Source organism: Apis mellifera, linkage group LG5, assembly GCF_003254395.2.
Source record: "Apis mellifera strain DH4 linkage group LG5, Amel_HAv3.1, whole genome shotgun sequence".
NCBI lineage: Eukaryota > Metazoa > Arthropoda > Insecta > Hymenoptera > Apidae > Apis > Apis mellifera.
In genome coordinates this window covers 13,356,613-13,381,306 of record NC_037642.1, presented here as the reverse complement: position 1 = coordinate 13,381,306, position 24,694 = coordinate 13,356,613, and the positions used below count along the sequence as shown (strand labels likewise).

The 24,694-nt window shown below is 31.4% G+C and overlaps 1 protein-coding gene across 5 annotated transcripts; it reads right to left on the bottom strand.

Moving 5' to 3' along the window:
* Positions 1 to 303: 303 nt before the first annotated feature.
* LOC552782 (dentin sialophosphoprotein) lies at positions 304 to 24,507 on the bottom strand. 5 transcript variants are annotated; one of them, XM_625157.5, is made up of 9 exons: positions 24,095 to 24,507; positions 7,707 to 7,923; positions 6,437 to 6,540; positions 5,832 to 6,023; positions 5,141 to 5,280; positions 4,812 to 4,938; positions 3,984 to 4,156; positions 3,710 to 3,905; positions 304 to 3,445 (listed from the first exon to the last, which is right to left on the bottom strand). In XM_625157.5, the coding sequence occupies exons 2-9, from the start codon at positions 7,873 to 7,875 to the stop codon at positions 800 to 802; spliced, it is 3,747 nt and encodes a 1,248-aa protein (XP_625160.3). In that variant the 5' UTR covers positions 7,876 to 7,923; positions 24,095 to 24,507; the 3' UTR covers positions 304 to 799. The 5 variants fall into 5 exon arrangements, with proteins under 5 accessions (XP_625160.3, XP_006570255.2, XP_016767780.2 ...); XM_006570192.3 differs by having other exon boundaries at positions 3,710 to 4,156; positions 24,095 to 24,506; XM_016912291.2 differs by lacking the exon at positions 24,095 to 24,507 and adding an exon at positions 9,342 to 9,574 and having other exon boundaries at positions 3,710 to 4,156.
* Positions 24,508 to 24,694: the final 187 nt, after the last annotated feature.

Genomic DNA, 24,694 nt, shown 5'->3' with positions numbered 1-24,694 from the left:
ACTGCTACTTTACTAGTATCGCTTATTTGATGAGTTATTCTTTTGTTTACCGATCTGTGCGCTTACGTCGGAAACGTTTTATTTTATTTTACATATTTACACTTCGATCCCTTTTCTCCTATAATTTGCCTTTTATTTCTCACATTTTTCAATTTTTTTTGTATTTGATATATATATCTAATGATAATTATTTGCAAATTAACAAAATTCACCGACATATGCAATCATGAATTTTCAACTTTATGAAATATTTTTTTTCAATTTACACGATACTTCATATTTTGATAGAAGAAAGATCAATAATACGTTAACTGACAAAAACTAATTTCATCTAATTGCACGAATATTCTCCTGATTATAATTAAAAGTTACACTTCACCTCTTTATTCACAATCCAGTCTTTTCAAAGTCTTTTAAATTTTTAAATCATTCACAAAAATTTTGATATCTTTTTTTAATTCACTTACTCAGCTCGAAATTTGTATTTAACTTAATTCAATAAATCACATTCAATTTCAAATGAAAAAAAATGATAATAAATTCACGTTACATTTTCACTAGCCATCAGCCACATCTATGTATATCACATACCTCGTTGAGTTTCATAACAAAGAAAATCAACCACGATTTTCATCGTGGCGTGTACTCGCAAGAAATAATAATCGAGAAAAATTGTTGTTAAGTTCGGCGAGTATCACGAATTGATTATCCTTGCCCGAAAAGCGATCTAATAGGCAGCGTGGCGACGTAGGAGGCGCAACGCTCCGCGCCAAAACGGGACAGGGGCGTCCGCCTCGAGTCATATAGTCCAGACCTGTACCTTCTCCGCGACGATGCACCAGCTCGCGTGATCATAATATGACGAGATAATGTGCAAGTTCTCCACATATTTGTTGATGAGTTGGTCCAATTCACCCTCTCTGAACACGTGATAGTACTGATGATAGGTTATGGCGCCACCTCCGCGATCGGATGGTAAAGATTCCTGGGATGAAGATCCACTGAGGGAATCATTGCTTCCAGTTGTAGTTACCAGACAATCAGTGCTGCGTTTGTTATTGTCTGGATACCTAGGTGGCGTCTCTTCAGAGGCGGATCTTCTTTGTAATTGAAGTCTTCGTTTCTCGGCGTACGATTTTGGATAATCGACGTTCGATAGCAACGACATCATGCTGCTACACAATCTTCCGGTAGATTCCGCACGGCTTCCGTCACTAAAACTGATAGTGTTGTCGATAGATTCGCCAATGTCACTGGATTCCATTGAATTTGCGCTTCTTAGATAGGATTTCTCCGAAGATTGTTTATTCATGGAAGTTTCTTTTTCGTTCATAAATTCTCCGGTATTTGATACCATGACAAAATCCATTATATCATCCGAAGTACTTCTATGCATCAATGAATCTTCGTGAAAACCATTATTTGTATTACTCAGCCATGCAATTGTATTGGATAAATCATTGTATTTAGATTTGTTAGATAGCGACGAAGAAATGTCATAAGAAGTTGAAGATTCAAGATTCCGCTTATCCAAATCTTTTCTAAGAGGGAGTGCTTCGTTCAAGATCTGCTGATTGTTTTTATTTTCATCTCGCTCATGCAACAAGTTTTTTTCGCTAAGTTTTTCGGTAAAGTCTATCAAATGTTTACGGCATTCTTCGTTCCAAGTATCTTCTACTTCTGGTAACTGAATATTCGATTTTCTGATCTTATTTTCGTCGGAAATTGAATTTTCGAGATCGCTCTGTTGTGCTGTTTGCGTTGAAAATGGTTTACTGTGCGTTTTTGTAATGGCCGTCTCTACAGCATCTTCCAGAGAACTAGCAACATTAGCTGCAGCTTCTAGAAGTCTAGAAGATTGAGATAAACTATTGTCTCCTATTGTCTTTGTTTCATCTTCTTTGAAATCGGCTACATATCCTGACGAATCAACTGTTACATCACTGGGTTCAGACATATTTTCAGCTGAACTATCTAATACTTCAGATTCCGTACACTCTGATTTATTATTATTATCCTTCTTAGCCATATACCTTTCATCAGAGATCACGCTGATCACAGAACCTACTGAATCCGGTGAAGAAACTCCGCTGGAATCACTGTCCAAGTCATCAGTCTCAGGATTAAAGAGTTCCAATGAAAGCAACCGTGGCAAGACTTTAGTAACGGCTTCTAAACGACCACTGGCCGTCGTCGAAGCTCTTCTGACTAAAGGAAATGACGGTTTGGTTCTAGTTGCAAAACCAGGTTTCTGTTTTAGTAATTCTTTGATTTGATTCAATCTAGCTTTACGGTTCTCTTCTTCTTTATTGATTTCAAAATTATTCTTCTCCTGCAATGACGTATCAGGACTATCATCTACATTCCGTAAAAGTGGAGTTGTATCTTTCACAGTTTTCGTTTCCTCAACTTCAACATTCTCTGTCAAAGATTTATAAGCACGTATAGCTTGCAAGCTAGGTTTTTTGTCTTCGAAGAAACTATTTCTTCTGCAAACTTCACTTTCAATATTTTTTTTATTACTCTGCAAATCTCCATTAGTTGGTTGATGGTAATCATTGTTCGAAATCTCTGTCTTCTTTGCATTAATGGAATTATCTCCACTTGATACTTGTTGCTGATTGGAAATAGTTGGTGAATTAAAAAATGATCTGGTCAATGCAGAATTTAAAGTACAAGGAGACAGACCGGGTGGACTAGACGAAGGTAAGGATTTACTGGTAGCTGGGAATTGTTTGAGCAATGGGGATATAGAAATGACTTTTAATCTTGAATTAGGTGTATCAGGAGGTTGTTTGACGCGTGGTGAGGGGGGAGCAGAGATGCTTCCCAATTGATGACCATTGGAGGCTGGAATAATAACCTCCGTTGCTGGCTGTGCGTCCTGCTTTGGCACAAAAATCACGGACGCGAAACTGTCCTCAGAATCGACGCTTGTATCACTTTGTAAACTACTGTCTTTCGATGAATCTGAACCATCCTCGCGGGATAAACGCCTCTCGATACCCTCTGTCTCCTTCTTTGGCACGGAGACAGGTTGAACCTTCGAATCGTTGTTTTTCGCCTTAGACGCTTCGTCGTTTAATACGTTTGACGTCGTGGTTGCCTCATTTTCACTAGATTTCCAACCTTGTAAAATTTTTACAAATCCATTCTTGATCGATATACCAGATACCTCGATATTAGTCGTGGATTGTTTGATCTTATTCGTAAGGCCACTTTTCAATAGTTGAAATCTCTTTGTCGCGTTCACGGAATAAAGGGAGTCTTTGAGGGATTCGAAAGTTTTCCCTTTGCAAATGATGTCCTCGTTTAAAGATGCCTGTTTCATAATGTTTCTTCTTACTCTTTCCTTTTCTGCTAATCTATCAGTAGACATTAGTTCCTCGTTCATCGAACTTTGTTTCAAGATACTTCCCCGTTTCGAATAATAATTGGATGTTATCTGTCATGTCAAATACATATATAGAAAATATTAATATTTAACAAATATCAACGACTTATATAAAAACTACAATTTCTATTTTGAAAGAATCAAGAAGCTTCCTTTTTGTTTAAATTTTATTAAGATTGAAATGTTAAAGATGTATAAAGTAATAGAAAATATCAATAACTTACTTATATAAAAACTACAATTTCTATTTTGAAAGAATCAAGAAGCTTCCTTTGTTTAAATTATTAAGATTGAATTGTATAAAGTAATAGAAACCTGGAAGTCTGGAATGTCCTTAGATAGTTGATGAATGGCAGTGTTATCAGGATGTTCCAAACCAATGTCATCTACGAAATGAGACTTCTGTTTAACCAACCGTGGCTTCGAACCACTCATCGAAGATGATGTCCTTGATTCTCCATCCAGATTCAATTCGGATGTCAACATGGAGCAGAGACCAGGGATGCTGGATCTAGATCGTACAAGATCCAGTCGTTGAATCTCTAAAATATCACCTAAACTCTTCGATTTGATACTCAGAGAGTCTGACTGCTTGTTTAACGTCATGTTAACATCCTCTACGCGACGCAACTCGATGGGCAACTCGTCCACGTCCGGTGGTTCCTCTTGCTCGTAGTCCTTTTGATTCTTTCCACTGCCGCTCTGCCAACTGTCAAGAAACCAAGGCCGACTTCCAGATCCGCGTCTACCTCCTGCTAATTTCTAAACAACAAAATTTACATTCATTTTTTTTTCCAATAATTCCATAAAATATAATGGAATACAATAAATTATATACACACAACTATATTTGTACAAAGACTTTCAATCTTTAAACTGCTGTACAGTTTTCTTCGAATTAATTATCCTTAAAAATCACTCAAGTATGACTAATCTGAATTAAAAAAGAATTTCTAAAAACTTTCTTAATTCGATTGTCATTCATTTAAAAAAAAAACGAAATTTTAAAAATTCGAAGAAAACAAATTACCTTAAAGATTCTCCTCAAACTAATTTTATCGATTATTAAGTGAACAAAGAAGAGGGGAAATTCATCATATTTTCCGCATTTTATCCGTTCCAATTGCATCCGAAGCTTATTCCGCAAGCAGTTAGCCTACTTTTTCGTATGGAATATCATTACGGTTGCGCACGAAATCGATAAGACTTGCCAACAATTTAACTACTTATTATTAAAAAATTATCGTGTTATCGTGTTACAATAATATACTTAACTTGTAAAAACTTTAAAGAGAAAAAGCAATTTTAGTTAATATTGGCACGCAATTATATAACATATACAATAATAGATTAAATATTCAAGGAAAAATAAAAATGTGTTGTACAAGTATACTTGTTATTAGTTGGATTGTGTTACCTGCAAAGCACGGCGGAAAAAGCTGTAGCACGTCTCATTTGGACTGGATAAACTACTGGTTGATGGCGATGGACTGAATATCGGGTCGATCCAATAGCTCTTGCTTTTACATTTTCGTTGGCTATTCCTGAAGCAAGAATCCCATTAGCACCAATTATCGATGTCGATGGCTTAATGGTTTAAACGTTTTAAGAGGGAGAAGGAAAGATATACGATTTTAAGAGAAAGAAAGATAATAATATAGGATAGAAGAAATATAATATTCTTTTGTTAATTCTTTCCTTTTTTTATATTAAATTTATTTTGAATTATTTAGATAATTTAGATACCTTTTGGAAGATGATAAGAATTTTTGAGCATTTTGATTGGAATGCAAGTTACTGGCATACGGTGCACTTGAACGTTTCGACCTATTTGAGTTCATGCAGTACGCTTTGGGCCATGGTATTAAGACATCTTGGGACTCGAACTGAAAATAAAAAAGAAAAAATAATAAAATTTGCATGTTTGTACCAATAAGAATTTTTCTGGAAAATAGTTAAAAATTGTAAATTTGTGTTTGAAAAATTTCCCAGTATGACCAAAATAAATATATGGACAAAATTAGCCCGAGCTAAAAAAATAATATTATCTGCAATAGAAATTCAAAGGTTTACCTTGACTACTACGTGCATTGGAATAATCATATCGATTGACCGTCATGCTTGCGTGGGTGTATTTCAAGGCATGTTTGAATACCATTTTCAATTCAATGGTATCGGATGACGACATTTTTAAGCTCAATCGAATAACCTATAACTGTACATCTATCAAATCCTTGTAATCTAAACGCTTCTTAAACCCTTCGCGTGCAACGTAGTTTTTGGAAAATTCTTCGCTACGATTTAAATATGTATGTTTCTCGCTTAAAAAAAAGAAATTAAACAAATAAAAATAAAAATATGAAATATGCGGTAAAAATAAAAATAATATAAGATAAAAAATGATTTAAAGTGTTCGAATCATTCTAATTTTCTTTACCTTCCTGTGTTTCTGTTCCATAGCCCATACTGATATAACCAATCGACCACCGATCCGCAACACCCGCGCGAGCTCTTTCAGCGCGTGAACCCGCCTCTCTATTGTGGCGAAATGGTGCACCACCGCGATCGAGAGGACCGCATCGAAACTCTCATCTCGAAACGGGAGGGCTAAATTGTCGCAAATCAGTACCTGAAACAATCAATTTTAACAAAATTAAAATTTTTTGAATTATGAAATTAAAAAAATAAAAATACTCGTTTTTGGATATTTATATTCATATAATTATAATTAAATTACTTTTTAATATAATGAAAATATTTTAATTCAGAAAATTACATAAATCACTTCTTATCCTTCTGTATATCCAATAAGGATATTATTAGTCATTTCTTAGCTCCAGTATAATTACAAGTGGCGAGAAAAATTATTTTCCGGATATAATTATTGACGCCACTTATGATTATTACTACTTATGGCAAACACAGGAAATAGACGTAAGAATCTGTTTCCGATATCAGATTTACCGTTTAATTTGTACACATATGTGTGTATTTTCTTGATAATTATTTATATTGTATAAAAAAATATATACGTGTGTTTACCTCATTTTCTTTTTCACGCGCGATATCCGTAAAACGTTTGCATCGGTCCACTCCTACCTTGAAGATGCTGTGATTAACGCTCAAGTACTTCCCGTTGCCACAACCTGTAGATAAAAATAGGTATTGGTCAATAATTTCGGAAAAATTTTAAGAAATAATTATAATTGGATTCGTTTAACATTTTAAAATTATTGTAAAAAAAAAAAATAAGCTTGCACTATTTGTAATAAATAATTAACGAATAAAAATTAAAAATATAATGTACTTAAAATTTTATAAATATTTGAACGATGCTTTGATCGTTATCTTGCATAACTTTTAAACCGTATTTAGAAAGATTTAATCACGAATTTCGAATCTAATTGGGAATCGTTAGCTGATCGTTATATAAAAAAATGAGGGAGAAAAAATTATATAAAAAATGATCAACGACTGAAATTAGTAACATATCTGTTAGAACAATGTATGAAAAGTGGATCAAATGCTAAGTGTGGAACATGAAACGACATTAAAGTTCGATGAGTTTGTGTAATATAAAGAGAATCGGATCCCACGGTATTTCAGAGATGGTTACATATATGATGTGGGATCAGCCGTGCGCACCTAACCTATACACATGTAACGCGTGGTATACGTGTACAATCTGCACGGATTTACGTTGATAAATCTATTTCGGAGGTCAATTGATCATGTGAAAGCATGAGTAACCAGAGTTTTGAGCGGGAAAGAAAAACTAGGTAAAAGAATAGGATAATAAGATATCGATAAATATCCAGGTAAAAATTATACGAATATGCGTTTTACGTGTACGATTAAAATATTGGTAAATTGTCTTGGAATCATCAACTGTTGTTAATTTGAATTTCTAAATAATCAATGGAAAATCACACGAGTTATTATGATATAACTCATTGAATACGATTCTTTGAATATTCAATTGTTTTTGAAAGTTGTTATTAATTGAAGATAATGAATATGATTCAAATGACACGAAAAGGAAATAGAAATGGTGATCGAATAAATTCTACATACGAATAATTTGTCTTAAAAATATAATCATATTGATTTGATTGATCAATTTAATATTTTACGTATAGAAAATAATCACACAACAATGTATTATATTTCGCACTATACCTTGTTTCAAATTATAGGTTAGACAAAATTAATTAGATGAGAAAAATGTAAGAATATAACAAGCTTGATTTCAAATATAGAGAAAATGCATATTCAGATGATTGCACGATGGATATTTCGCAAGTAAAGTTACCAATGTCGCAGACAAGGGCTCCTGGTTCCAATTCTTCAAGAAATTGATAGATTCGTGGCCAATGTCTACTCTGAACTGTCTTTTCGGCGCATTGCTCATAAACTTCATGGACATAGGCTTGCTCCAAGGCCACCGACCGTGCTACTTGCTCTCCGTCGCTTTCAGACATCCCTCTCGCTAAGATGGTTTACCCTCATCCACACGCGTGTCCGCGATACTGCAAGAAAAATCACAATTCCTGTTATTCGATTATATAAAACGACATAACCTTAAAAGTCAAATACATTTACCTGAATCATGGTTGGGTATTAATAACTCGTCGAGAGAGTAATTGATAAAAAATTTCGAATAAAGTTACTTTAAGCAATTAATTAAGTAATTATTTATCAAAATATTTGAATATTCATAATTCGTAATTCTTATTGTTGATTCGTTCTTCGATATAACCTCGATTGTTTAGCATTACAATTATTTGCGGTTATTTCGATACTTTTTAATAAATTATTGAAATAAATTTATTTTTAATTTCAATTATTAAATTTTTCTCATTTACAATATGAATAAATATTTTAGAATCGGAGATACAGTATGGAAAAAAATAACTATACTTATATATATCAAAATAATAAAATTGTTATTTCTATTCAGAATACATTCATGTGTTTATGATGAAATAACTTCTGTATAATAATGCATGAAATATTTTTACGATTATAACCTGTTGAAAATTATTTATTATTAAATCATGTATCAAAATAAATCTTTTTAATCTTCATTTATTATTCTTAATCCTCATTTTGAAATAATTTCTACAATCAGTCAGAAAATTTAATAATCATCAATAAGAGAAATCGAATTTAACTCTTAATTAAAGAGAATTGAATTGCATAATCCGCGATCAACAGGGATATATTGATGTACAACTTTTTATGTATTTTTTATTTATTATTTTTTTTTAAATTGACAAAATTATGTATAAAGTTGTAAAAATTCGAGTTTATTCTATTGATCCTTTTAATATGTTATTTATTATATTTATCTCTATTCTATTAATCCTTCTTAATGGTTATGTATATCGAGCCACGTGCGTAATTTCATACCACACTAGAGATATCAAAAACTTTTCATAGCAAGCTTTTCAATTTATATCCCGATGCATTTCCATTTGCTCTGTTATATTGAACAATCTGTTATATCCCATTGTTTTCCATTTATCACCCATGATGCATAGGAATAAAATGTTCACTTTTAAATTACTCTCGTGAAGAAAAAAGAAGAGATACGTCTAAATGCTTACAAGATTCTCTAAATATTTTATTTCATTTAAATTAAATTTTTATATTATAGAATAAATAACTTTTCGATCAAACGTATGAGGTTAAGTTTATTTGGCAATTCATCGATTGATATTCTTCCTTAATCGGTGATCAACAAGGGATTCCGGTTTCAAAGATACCGGTTCATACTTTCTCGTCACTTTCATTTGCCAAACACTCTTTACACATATTCTGCTTGTATAGGGATCGTGAATTTAACATGTTTCAAAAACTCGATTACAAATAGATCTTTATACATTATCAAAGTTTACATCTCTTTTAAATAACACGAGGTTATATAAAATGAAGTTATAAATACCTGTCTGGAAAATACTTCCATCGATACCAAAATAACAATCCCAAACACATTCTACGTTCCACGTCGGTAAGTGTGTACCGTCTATCCTTAAGGGAACCTAACCTATTTTTAAATATTGGTCCAAACTTTTTCATCAAGTTTAAGCAAAATCATCCGTGAAAAATTCCGTCCTTGACTTTCGTTTTCATCAGTCAAAAGACCGGAAATGCTCAAAATAATTGCTTTCCTACTTGAAATAATTAATATTTTTTATAATGAATTATGATCATAAAAAATTTAGATTTATTAATTTTTTATTCCATTTTAGCAAATTCCAGTTAAGGGAAAATCTAATTGGAAGATTAATTAATAATAAAAAAGATACCAAAAGAGACCAAATGATTATTCACTTGATTTTTATGTTAAAAATTTTTCATTTAAAAATGTTTCATTTTACGGCAAAAAAAATTAAATTATGAAATTTCGTATCAGCAATTTTGCAAAATGTACGAACCAGAATCCACAGGTAGCTTATTTGACCTAATTAATCGTCCCTGGTTTGGCCTACATTCTAATGAATCGTGTATTGACTAGAACGGCACTGCTTTACGTACGAGATAATCGGTGGACAGCTGTCACTTGAGACCAGTTTCGAACACTGGCTTTCAATGTTGAAAAAAAAAGTAGAGCTGTTATACACAGGCTAAACGTTTCAAGGCAATGTATTTAAAATAATTACTTTATCGATATTATAATTCTAAGAAGATTTTTAAAAAAAGTTTTCAAAGTTTCGAGTGTTTTAACCTCACTTTTTTAATCTTTCATCTTAATCATTTTTCGTCGAACGGGCAAAAGCTTGTCATCATCATTATCGATCATAGAACGATAACTTGCTCTTTCTCGAACAAATGTTTCCGAAGTTTTATAAGCACCTCGTAGAGGACCCTCGTTACAACGGTTGTCGTCGACGTCGTCGACGTAAACAGGTCGAGTGGTCTTTTCGTTAACGAAAAAGAAACTCTGCAAGAACGTCCACTCGTGTTTTCGTCACGAGAAAAACGGTGAGAAAGAAAAGAACACACTGTTCAGAAGGAGAAACAAATTGAAAATGGAAAACCACATAACGATTCCGTGGAAAAAAATTGAACTAACGCTTTTCACACGTCGAAAACAATGACTACATCTTATACACCACTTGTTGGCAAATAACAGTTTTTTTTTTTTTTTTGTAAAGCTAGTTCTTAAATATTTATCAAGCATATAATCTTAATCTTTTTTCTAAACACACATATTTTATTCTTACTCAAACACTACAGAACATCTCTACATTCAGAATGTAATGCACTTACATTCCCAAGAGCAGACCGAGTGCAGAAGAATCTCCACAGAACATAATCTGTTATTTGTGACAACAGGTGCATTTTCAAAAACTTGTCACAGTTTTCCGTTAACAAGATCGGATGGCGGTGAACATCCGCAATAGAACAACTCTTGGAGGGCTTTCAGGATCAATTTATCGACTCTTTGTTTCTCTTTGTTCCCTGAACTGGCATTCCTGTAACGTAGATAGGGAATCGTGTAGGCACGACACCAACGAAGGAATTCACCGGTGTCCTCTGTGCGAATGAACGTCACGATGGCCCAAAGCGTGCACAAGTTCCGCGACTTTCGTCTGGTTTGGAGATAAAGCTGGCAGACGTCCAGGAACGTCATCAGATCGACGACGCCCCTCCCCATCGATGATGCGAATAGTTGTTTTCGACTTTTCTTCTAATTATATATTTCTTCTAAATAATATCAATTTTTAACGTTTTTAACGTTAATTTTTAATTTTTTTTTTTTATAGATTTAAAATAAAGGATAATGCTGATTGCTCGAAAATAATAAACTTTTTGATACTTTAGACTGTTCCTGAAAAGTTTTGATTTGTTATAAATTTTGTTTAATAATTTAACTGAGATAGATTGGTTGGTTAAGGATATTTTTAATAATTTAACAGAATAATTTGTTAAAAATTAATGATTTTTTTTTTTAGAAAATTCATCATAATTACATCATTTTAATGTCGAATAAATTTAGTAAAAGTTTTGCATTTCATTTCATTTAGCAAAATCTTCGACGGAGATATTGATACACGAGTTCTTTCTTTATCAAAGATTTACACACCATAATAAGATTAAAACCGTAAAAATTTCTTTGTTTGCAAAAATTCGAAAGAGCTTGATATTTAGTTAAGCACAAGATTTCTCATTTTTTTTTTTATCATATGCTGATAATCGTATTTTATAATTATTATTTTTATTGTTGATACAATGAAGTTTATCAAGAAACCAAACAAATATCAATCAATTCGATCAACAATTTAATTAAAAGATAGTATCGAATATCAAGTTCTTCGTTATTAAAAAAAAATCCCAAATGATGATAATTATTCACAAATTATAATTTTATTAAGAGAGAAAAATATATATCAACGCACACATATAGAAGACCGATCTAATCTTTTTCCAACTCTATGGTATCTTCGTCATGAAACACGTGTGTATACCACGGAGTCAGAATAAAAAAAAACGAACCAATTCTTTCAATTTAAACAGTAATTTTTTTTTAAGAAATCGGGCGTTCTCTCAAATATTTAAAAAAATAATTGAAAAAAATAATGATGGAAAATTGAATTATTAAATTTCTCTCACAAACATTGCAAAATCGCCAATGCACTATCGTTAATGCAAAGTTAAATAAAAAAAGATGGTCGAATGGCGCACCACGTTTAAATGCACGGATCGCGGAAATCCGTGGTGAAAGATACTAGGCCTATCGAAAAAGTAATTCGTGTGCTCTTCGACGTCGTTTTCAGAGAACGATGGGATCAATCCGTGGGACCGTGGACAACATCACTGCTCTCCATTCGCCATGACGCTACACCGCCGCCCCCGCGCATTCTGTGTACAGACAGCCACCGATAGAGGCGACGGTGGTAGCAGGTGGTAGTAGCCAGTGACTTCAAAGGTAATGTAGAAGTCTTGTTTCTCTCTTCTATCGTCATCTCCCTTCAACTGGGATGGTCTTCCCTTTCTCTCTTGCTGCCTTCTCTACCCTGCATCCAACGCCAACGCTCTCTGATTGTGCGTCTCTGTCGCTCTTCGTCAAGACTACCGTGCTTTTCCATTTTTCATCGTGATTTTTTGTTACGTATATGTAACATACAGACGAAAAAAGAATCAAATAATTCTCTAGGTTATATAGTGACAATGAATCTTTAGAGATCCATTCGAGTTGAATATAATATTGAAATTAAAGTTGAATTCTTTTTTTACTCTCGCTGACTCTCTATTATTCTCTCTATTACCTTCCTCGTTCTCGCTTTGAAACAGACGATTATTCATTACTCTTTCTATTCTTTATACATTTTTTTTTCCCCACTCTGATATATTGAACTAAAAGAATTATTTTCAATCTTTAAAGTTATATTTTTTTTTTTGTTTCATTATTTATAGGTTGATAATCTTATATTAGTCATTGTCCTTCTATTCTAATTCACCTTATTCTATTCCTTTTTCTTTCTTTTTGATTGTATTTATCTTACAAATGATCGATTAAACTTTAATGTTTACGTTTATTTCTCTATCGCATATTACGATTTTTTTATTTTGGTTCATGATTTTTTCTAATATTCTATTAAATAGCAGCTTTAGAAAATTATAATTTGTTTTCATTCTAAAATTTCTTTTTCCTTTCTTCATTTTGTTTAGTTTTGTTTAGTTTTTATGAATATATATATATCCTTGAATTTTTGTTCCTCTTCTATAATTTCATCTTCTCTTCCTGTTCATCCCTTTTTACTGTCCATGAACAACACACGCACACTACCACACGACTAGACAATTCACGTATATACGCGTGCTGACGCGGCTGCGCGTTGAATTTATTCGATATCCTCTTTCGCATAACTGGGTTAATTTTGGTGCGCTAGTTTAATTAATTTAAGGACGCACGCTGGACCAACGTCAATGTTATTCCAACCATCTTAACTTAGAATTGCGCGCGCAATTTAAACGTACGATTCTTTCTAACTTTATAACAGTCTATAATACTTTTGTCTAATCATCTCAATTAACCGTTATTTTGCTTCTACGCTATTATATCGCTCATTAATTTATGAACTTGATACTTCAAAGACAGAATTAAAAATTTATAAAGAAATTTATAAGGAAAATATACGATGTTAAAAATAGACATAAATCTTGACTTCTGTAATTGTAACGTAATTGTTCAAATTATCAAAAGATTATCGACAAATTTATTCGTAAAAATCTAACATTGTTGATTAGATGAAAAATTACAAATTTTCTCAGGAGAAAAGTATTATTATTACTAGAGACGGTAAGCAGCAATATCTGAGCAGAATTCACAGCTGTTCGAAGTGATAGTGAAAGTGTTGAAGAGAAAGGAGAAGATAGTATCAGGATAGCGCGTAAACATTTGAAGCATGCGTTTAAACGCAATTTAAAGACAGGCGAGAAAAAAAATGATTGTAAATCTGTCTTTTACTTAATTTCTTTAAAAATCAATACAATATTTTTCTCGATATTTTTCTTTGCTTCTCGCGCACATCTTTTCATTATTAAATGATTATTTGAATTTGAATCTCAATATCTTCGCTCGTATAATTTATTCAGTTATCTCTCAACATTTTAATGTATCGTTATATTTATAAATTCGGAATATATTAGGACACATTTACATTTTTATTAATAAAAACCGGTCTAACTAGAATTGATTACAATCTATGGTTGAAAACTGATTCTCTGCCTAAGGAATTCATTATTATTATAAAATTAGTTTTTACGGCACGATCATATTATCTTTCCTTGTTTTTTCCAATTGAAAACACCGAACAGAGATGTACAGTCGTGCGGCAAAATGTATGCAAAGGGCTTTGATTCACATGGTTTAGCAATTAAAGCTAATAATTTGTTTTTACGAACATATATACATATATATATATATATTTTTTTTTTAAATTATACAAGAAATTTTTTACGATTCGTTAATTCAACAGACGATACATCGAAGATGATTAAATAGTCTGACGCAAACGAAAGATATTTTTTTTAATTGCATAAAATATTTCAAAAAAATAAAAGATTAAAGATTTGAGATTAAAAAAAAAATTTTCTAATCGCAATAAATAAATTAAATGTAATTTTTATTTAAACGGAAAAAGAAGAATAATTATAAGAAAATTTACAAAGCAATATATTTTTTTTTTTCCTTTTTAGCTGTACATCCAAGATTTAAACAATAATTAATACTATGCGATTTGTTTGTCGAGTAAAAAAGCAATAATTTCAATAGATGATAAATCACGAAACACTGAATGTAATTAAACGATAGTAAAATACGTACATAATATTTCCATAAAACGTGAATTATGTACGTGAATCGCATAATAAGGTGTGCTAAAGCACCGTTAAGAATCGTTAAGTTTATTTTATTGACATCGTTACAATAGCGTAATATCATCACTTTAAAAATAGTATTATTTTTTGCGCGGAAACAACATAATATTTTATAATATTCGAATGATTCTCTCCACCCCTCGTATGAAATAAGAAAAATATTAAAAACATAATGTCATTGTCATTTCTTTGAAGGTCGTATATCTCTCGGAAGAATTGAAGAATCGCTTATCTTATAAAACGAAATTAAATTTTTGCATTTACATCTCATGACAATTTAGTAACAATCTTAAAAACGGAAAGAGAGAAAAAAACTAGATGGAAAGAAAATTTCCTATTACATATATAATATAGGAAAACGCGAAAATAAATTGTAACGAAAAATGGAATCACGACGACGGTGAATCGAAGTATAGAGCGCTGATCGTTATGAAGTTATGCAACAAAGGAACCTTTGAGAGTAGACCTGTCCTCACCGATCGAGCTGTGTTCACGCAATAACTTGCAAGAATCAGCGCAGCTTTCACCTACGATCTTACGATTTCTTTCGGAGATTCATGAAACGTAGCACTTTGGGCGGAATCTGTTCTTTTTTTTTTTTTACTTCTGTCGAAAAATTTATCAAAAAATTATCCAATATTAAATTGAAAATCATATAGTTAAATTCGTAAAAAGATAAATCTTTCGAGCGTATTATCGAAATATTAATTCAGAGATCACACGATTCCTTCGTTCGCAACGTTTTAAGTTTTATTTTATATGAAAATGAAAAGAACGATACAAATTTCCAAACAAATTCTTTATTTTTTTTTTATATTTGAAATGTCAGGGTTGAAATAACGTACATTTTTCTTCCTTCCAAAAAAAGGAAAAAAATTTGTAAAGATCACCGATGACCTCGAAAGATATCCTTGACATACTACCAATCTGTTCTTTTTCTCATAAAATCTCAATTACTAAAAAAATTCTAATCTCCCTCGAGCTGATTTTTCATCCTCTTCGATATATATTTCTTATAATATATACATATATCTATTAACCAAGTCATTTGGTATATGAATAGCAAGTTTGCATTATCAAAGAAATCAAAGAATTTTTGTCATATTTATTTTAATTATCGTGTTAATTAAATATCTTTTACTTTTTTTAGCGAATACTTCAAAATCCCTAGAATCTAGGGTAAAACTATTGGCGCAGGATTGTTGTTATTACGATGTAGTGTGGTGATCGATATAACAGTGTTTTTCTTAATTTTCTTAATAAAAGTATAAGATTTGGTGTATAAAGACTGGAATGATCAAAAAAATAACTTTTTAATAACTCACGAGTATTATACTATTCGTCGGTGAAAACACATCGCACAAGAACACGAATTTTTACTTTTCGTTAAATTTAACTTGTATAGTTTTTTAGGTTAGATTTCAATCAAGATACTTTACTTTGCACGAGGGATACGAATTTGTATTTTTCATTGAATTAAATTTAAAACGTAAATTTAGATTGTAGTACAATTTGTTAGGTTAGGTTCGACTTATTCGAGTGAAATTTAAAATAAGTTTTACGTTCCAATTCGGTATCAATTTTAGAGAAATGATAGGAATAGTGTTGTTGGTGACAATTTGCAAAGCTGATACTGATATGTAGAACACAGAGAAAGAAAACAAATAAGCGGAAAGGAAGGAATGAAAACGAGAAGACTAGTCAAGAATGGACTTTCGCTCGTAATCACGGTCACCGAGTATGTAGACGGATGAAATAACTGTGCACAACGAAAGAATTTCAATCGAATTTGCCTGTGTTTCAAGAAACCTCGATAAAAACTGAATACTTTTTTCCCTTTTTCGTTTCGTTTTCCCGATTTCGGTTTTATTGGTTAGGGACGACGACATTACAAAAGATTATCGTGTAATCTTGGGAGAAAATTATTATCTAAGAAATTATTACGAACGACGATCCTTTTCAGATTCAGACACAATGCTCGATTCGACCCACATTCCATCCAAGGTGTAAGGACGTGACCAACTGGGTCACGAAAAAACCGATGTTGATATTTTCAAGTTTTCTTCGTTAGATTCTTAATAATTGGTTAATGATCAAAAATGTTATAATCAGGTTGTGTAATTTTTTAAGAATTATTTCCCAAGGATGATTTTTTTTTTATTTTTATTTCAGAATGGAAAGATCGCAAATTTTAACATTATTATTATATAAAATATTTTTCTTCTAATTGGTTCTTCCAAATAGTCATTTCGTTTCTTCTATCCGGTTTTTTTAGCTCATTTGTATTCAAAACAGATTTCTAAAATCTATGCGAAGCCATTATTGTTTGATATTTAATTTCTTCGAAATTCGATAGACAAGATAAAATCTTCTCTTATATAATTTTATGAAAAGAAACATAAAGGAGTGAAATATTTATAAATATTTATACAAAAATTGGTAAAATATTACGAGTATTGGCAAACAGTTGAAAGAAAGTTTTTTATTTTCTTCGATAAATCAATCATTGTTATTATAAAATTTCGATACATTAATTACCTACTAGTGTACCTGTCTGTCGTAAAATAACAAAATTTCATTCTCTCTATTTTAAACGGTGAAAAGTTTAGTTTATTGAAATTTTTAAAATTTCCTTATTACAAATTCACGAGATACAAAATATCGCAAGAAATCCTTTTTAAAATTCGATCGAACTCTTGCCATCCAAACATCTTCTTTTTTACGCCGTCTACGCGAATTAAAGTTACAAAACAAACGTGGTAAAAAATTCAGTTTGGCCGTCACAACCGGCTATGATGGATACGCAACGAAAAATACGAAGGAGAGGATTCAGCGGACAAAAGATGCTTGAATGCCAGAAATGAATCGCGTATAACCAAGAAAAAATGATTGTTTGACCGATCGTGAGAATAAAAAAAAAAAAAAAAAAAAAATAACGGTAGACATTTTGATCTTGACATTTCCCACGTGTGACAACTCGTTTTAAAAAGAGGGGAAAAAAATAAAAAACCGCGTAGGATGCGTTACATGCATAAATTTAATTAATAACGAAGCGATGAATAACATATTTAAACCTTGAACAATGTCTGTTGGCATTTGTAAGGTTGAAACAAAGCTGGCCGACGGATGCTCGATTGACACGGGAATATTCTTTTGTTTTGCAGTCGATATATACTCGCCTGATTATTACAATTTCTCTGTGAGCGAATTCTCGGCTCACGCGCGAGAATAGATCGCTCTCTCTAAAAAAACTGTTTTCATTCTCGAGAAAGGACGTCCTCGGCCTATATAGCGTTCGAGCATCGATGTTTCGGGAACGAATGTTTCGTACGAATGTCGAACGCTTTTCTTCCTTCGTTGTTATTTTTCTTTTCTTCTTTTTTTAAGCAAGAAAAAATTTTTAAAACGTTCAAAAGATATCGCAATTATCGTTGGCCATTTGATTTTTCATAACAATTCGAATATCTTTTTTATCTACCGAGATTGTTTCACTGATATAAATCGAAACGAAGTTGAGTAGAATTCCATTTAATTTAATTGGCATGAGAAACTTTTGATCGTATCTCGTTCTTCGTATCTTTCCTGCCGTTGCACAAAAAAAAAAAAAAAAAAATCACGCGATTCTTACATCAAAAAAAAAAAAGACCGAGCGTAAAGATGACCTTCGAATGTTTCAAAACTTCTTCAATTATGAAATATAAACTATCGTTCGTAATAAATAATGCAACGCGTGTTCGATCCGAAACGCTGTAATAATAATTCTAAAAATATTTGCTTTAGAATATACACATATATTCTAAAAACGTTTGAATCTTATTTCATTTTGCAATATTAATCTATCTCGTCTCGTTCGACACATCACACGTAGAAATCTGAAAGTAAATTGTCACCATATTTCCATGTAAATTAGAATGCCATTAATTAAACGTTCTTACTCGTCATTTCTTAATTTGCGTTAACCGATGAACGATTATAGCGAATCCAATACCATTACCAGTTTCGCAGAGGAATAATCGCTCGTAACCTAAACGCTTTCTCTGTCGGTAAATGAGCGATGAAATTGCGATTTTAGATCCTATCTAAACCCTCTACACGTTCGAGCGTCCGAATTAAAATATCGCGTAATATTTTATCGACTCGTTATTAAAATCAAATCAAGATTTGTATTATTGTATATTTAATTGTATATTTAAACCTTTAGACTTCTCTTAGAGTGTTTTTATCGTTATTTTTCTACATATCGATATATGTAAATCGATATCGAGTCGCGAGATTTTCGTCTTGATACGCATTTTTAAATTTTCTTTATGAATTCATAAATCGATTTGAATAGAAAAAAAAAAAAAAATTGTTTCGGATCTAAGAGCTTTGTTTCTTTGTCAGAAAGACTAATTTTAGACCAAGAGGATTGACCTTTATGGGCGAGGCACTTTCAACGTTGTTGATCATGAACGATCGTATTCTACTGTTCCGCACTTTCAAACCGCAGTCACACTACAGTCTAATAGAGGAGAATAGAGAAGTTATCTACTGATCCTAGAATTTTTTGCATAGAAATGAATTTTGAAACTCGTTTCCCACGATTTCTGATTAAATTTTATTAAACTTAGAGATACATTATGTGCTTGACGAATCAAACGAGGATTGTAAAAAATTGTCAAAACTTTTCGCAAAAATAATTTACGAAATATTTTTATTTGTTGATTTATTCGAAAATCGAATTCATTCAATATTTGCGAGTTATTAATATATTCGATTAATATTATAGTTATTAATATTCGATTTAAATCGGATCGAGGAATAAAAATAAAATTAGAATCGAAGTAAAATATGCAAAGTACAGGGGACATGGAGTCCGATGTCTAGGTCAAAATTGACGTAGTTCGGGTTCTATATCTAATCTCTTTCACCAAGCAAGTGTCATTAAATACCGATATCTTACTTCCGATCATTAAATTGGACCGAGATAAACAATCTAATTTATTCCTCTTGTTCGTCCCTAATTTTCCACTCTTTTTTTTCCAAATCCAAATTTTGCAAAATAACATCGTGTGAAATACGATAATTTCCTTTTCCCGTGAAAATTTAATTAATTTTAAGCCGGTACGGTACATTTTACAATTTTACAATTTGACCGAAATTATAGCGTCTCTCAAATGGACAAAATAATAAGATAGAAAGTATCGAAAGACGGAAGACAATGACACCAGTAAGTAAGTAACGGTATATATGGTAAACCTTGCTTCAATCAGGTTTTTATCGCGGCTTCGAGCATAAGAGAATTAATGGAAAAATTCTCATATCCTTTCTAATCAAACCAGACACAATAGTCGAGTGTTTCAACTCGAGATTAAAGTTTTCAACAATGTTGTTTAAAATGTACACGATTAATTCGAGTCGTGTATGTATAACGTATACATACGTATGATCAGAATTTAGAACAATAATAATTTGATAAAAATAATTTGATAAGATCAAGAGGATATAAGTAAGGATTAATAATCGTATTAATAAATTTCCCAGAGTTATATTACGATGATATGGATTCATTTTTATTAATTATTTGAAAAAAAGAAAAAAAAATGAAGGAAATCAATCGAGGGATTATTCGAGAAATCTTCGAGAAATATGTGGAAAATTTATATTATAACTTTATATTATATCTAACTGTAAGCGCGCATGGAATAAAATCGATTTGGAATTCGTACGATTCGTTGATCTGGCTCGGTCACTGCAGCACTAAACGCGATGTATGTAAACAAATACTTACGCAGAGGACAATGAAATGTTCGGCATGTTTCACGAGATGTCCACGAGAAAGGAACTGTGTTGAAACACACCTAAATGATAATTTCAAAAAAATTATGTTTAATGAAAAATATGTATATTTCTTTATTATTAAAAAAATTTTTATCAGATATAACGAAATGGATGCAAAAATATTCGATGACTAAAATTCGATTTTTCAAAGTATCTAACCTCAAATTTCATTCGAGTGCAAATATACTTATTCACACGTTATTATTTATTGTCCTGATTCTTAACCTAGAAGTTTGAAACTGATCGACTTTAACACTTTTTCGATTCGTTTCTAATTCGATAAATATGTGAATTCTAAATTTATCTCCAATGTCAATAACGATTACAACGTTTCTCTTTAACCAATCTATCCTTGTAACTCAATCATTTTTAAACTCTTTTTTAAAATTTTAAAATCAAAATTCCAATAGGTTTTTTTATGATTGAGAGAAAATTTAAGCTCCTACGTAACAAGAAAATTGGTTACGAGACCAATTATTCCGTATAATCGATTTTAAAAATAAATGGGCAGAAAGAGTTGATGAATCGTATGCGCAAAAAAGAAAATCAGGGGAAAAAAGGAAGGAATAGCGAAACAGAGAACGAGAGGAGGGAGGGGAATGAAGGATGGTAATCTGATGACGAGGAAACGAGGAGATGAAGAAGGGTCAGGACAAGGGCGAACGAAAGGTGGAGGATGAGAAGACCGTGGTAGCTACGAACGTTACAGCAGACGAAATTATACTCGGCAGCAGAGATGGGCGTCAGCAATGACGTGGTATGGAAAGAGTGGGGATAGCGCGATATAGTAGATACATAATGGAAGCAATAGCTAGCGATGGCTTCGATCCAACTTCCCGGTAACTTTTTCTCACCTTTAGCATAAAGTTCTAGTCGATAATATGACATACGAAGAATATATTTTGGAATATTTGAAAATGAATGAATTTTATACTTTGAAATCGTAAAGTAAATAAAAATTATGTATAAGTTTGACATACCTATATATATATGTATCATTTTTATGATGAAAAATAATTGGAGATGATCTAAAATTGCGTGTAAAAGAATGAAAGGTCAAGATTGTGAAAAAAAAGGTATCATCCCCCATCGCTATGAGCAGCGTGGTTGGTAGCAGAGGGAATGATAGCGGAGGTGGTGCTGGTGACTCTCGCAACTCGTGCGCCAATAAGGATGAATCCGAAGATGGTGAATGTGGTAGTAACACCAATGCGCTAGCAAAACATTGATTCTCAACTTGCTTTTTTATTTCTTTAAAGATTAAACATATTGTTTTCTTATTTTTATCATTATTACAATAAGTACAATAAGTATAATTTATCATTGTTACGTACAAACATAAAAATATCTCCAATGATGCAATAATAAAAATTTATCATACATTCTACTAATTATAATATAATATCTAACATCGTATTTATAAATTTTAATTATAATTTTAATTTTAATTATAATTATAATTAAATTACACACATATTTTATATTTTATATGTTTTTATTATTAAATGTAAAAATGTCTATTCATAAGTGTGTTATGTATCTTTTATGCTATGTTTCAATTGAAAGCCATTTGAGCCAGATATATTAAGTTATCTTCTGTATGTGTGTACATCGTATATTGATATTATTGTTTAAATAATACACGATAGATGGAAGAGAAAAATAAATATAAAAAGAAGAAAAGAATCTCATATCAAAAGATATTTCTTTTTATTTTAGTGATACAATATTGAACACAAAGAGGGGAGAAGAAAGGAACAGAAATCCATCTTAACCTAATATGCAAATAGAATCTGTTAATTTAATCTATAATTTCAGTCTCTTTATTCATCCCTTTAATTCCATTTTCTCTTTGGATAAAAGAATATGAATAATTTAAATTGATGAAGAAATATTTCTTACAAAAAAAAAAAATAGTTTAAAGAATATAAAATTGCTTGATCTTCTATATATTTTTTATTCCCTGGATTTTTAAACACTTAATCTTAAAATATATCATAAAAATTAATTTTAAAAAAGCAGCATATTACATTGAATAATTTTTTATTAGTAATGATCATGTTAATTATCATCTATGTAACATTATATAGATGATATAAGATGAAAAAAGAAGAGATTTGAGAATCACTGCAACAGAGATAACCATGCTACTAATGGACGAAATAGTAGTAGTGTCGGTAATGGTGGGGATAAGGGGTTGTGGTGGTTGGTTGTCAGTGGTGGTACATAGAGGCAACGTGCTAGCCGTGTGAGGGGAAGCAGCCATGAATGAAAGTAGCGCGTATCGATTTACCCGTGCCGCCCTAGATAAAATATGGTAAATAGTGAGCCAAAATGGGCTACGAATGAAAAATGTCATCGCACATAATGCCATTTTTTTGGCCGTTTACCAGCCAGAATTTCCTCCATATCCTGGATCGCTTATATACAAATTTTTAGTTAAAATTTCATAAATACGATCATCTGAAGAAAATGCATAATTGAATAATAATGAAAAAAATTAATTGTAAATTATATCGCAAGAATTTTTACAATGAATTTAATATCAAAAAAAATTTTCTTTCATAAGTATTAAAAGAAATTTTAAATTAAATTATTTTTTCGGACGAATATTCTTATTTTTAAAATAAATCTTTAAATTTATTTTATAATTAATTAATAAATCTTTATTAATGATATCAATAACTATATTAAATCAGTTTTTTGCATTTGACAGATTGATAAAGAACAGATAGTAATCATTAATTGTATTATTTCATTATCATATCAATATAGTAAGTAACTTAAACTTATAAAACATATTTATTATTTAAATTAAATATAATCAAACTTCGGATATATAGATACATTATAAAATACAATTTTTAAAAAGTTTACTAAATTTAAATCAGAAAATGTATTCGATGTAACACAGATCAATGGAACGATTGCAGCGCTATATGTATATCACTATCTAAAATTATTGTCTCTGGATGCCGCCATTACCCATTCATATGATTTGTCCGAGTCCCTTGCGCATCAATGGCATCAAAATATATCATTCAAAAGGACACTAAATTTTATCCGCAATAGGACACAATCTCAAAATTTTAATTATTATCCAAATCCAACAAAAAAGAAATGCATCATTCCGAATCACTGATTCTGAGAAAAATTTTGAGATTTCTTGATGCACCAACAGATTGCAGATACACTCTATAACAATTTACCTAATAATCATCGAATCTTTTCTTAAATCAAAAAACAATCAATTTAAAGATTGTTTTAAAATTTCTTTTAAAATATTCTCTTTTTAAACTTGTCAATATGATATTTGTCAATTAATATATCTATTAGTTTTCCTATTATGAAGATATATCAAAATAAATAGAATCGTATTATGAAAATATATCGAAATGAAAAGAAAACGTGCTTACGAAACACAATATCCATTATAAAATTTGACAGATAATAATACAGAATGAAAATTGAAAAATCAAGATATTCGCTTACCTTGGTCATGACAGGGGTGGGATCTTCATGCTTTCACGAAAACTTTACACAATTAGTCGTCAATTCAACAATATATCCCGGTGTCGTCGAACGAGAGCGATGTCACTGAAACGGTTGACCACCATTTCCACGCCATAACACGTCAAGAACGCACGATGAACGTTACTCACATGACATATCGCACGACAAGATTAATCGAAGAATCATTGATGAATAGTAAATCAACATTCGTTACGCGGTATAAAGAAAATTTGCGCGACCAAGTGGTAAACACGTTTACTTTTGCACGGTAAAAGCAACTATCCCTCCAGCAGCCCCGCGTTAAACGGTGGCTGCGGGATTGTTGAGGGTTTAGAACGACCGAACGAGAACGAAGAAGAGGTTAAACGAAGAGAGGTACATCGCTGGCAAAACGAAGACAGAAAACAAATGATTTGATAGTGTGACGCATTGTGGCGCCACCCTCGATTCACCCTCACGCAATCGAATAATTTGAAAAATATATATATAGCTGTAAAAAAATAAAATTTATTTTATCGTAATTTATATCTTTTGATAATTTCTTATATTAATAACAAAGAAAAATTATTATATTATTAT

What these genes read in the sequence shown, in the direction of transcription:
- LOC552782 (XM_006570192.3), bottom strand. Translation starts at nt 7,875, where the DNA reads ATGTCTGAAAGCGACGGAGAGCAAGTAGCACGGTCGGTGGCCTTGGAG. An exon ending in TGGAACAGAAACACAGGAAG is followed by an intron (nt 5,281 to 5,831) that starts GTAAAGAAAATT and finishes TTTTATTTTCAG; the next exon opens with TTCGAGTCCCAAGATGTCTT. An exon ending in TTTTCCGCCGTGCTTTGCAG is followed by an intron (nt 4,157 to 4,811) that starts GTAACACAATCC and finishes TTTGTTGTTTAG; the next exon opens with AAATTAGCAGGAGGTAGACG.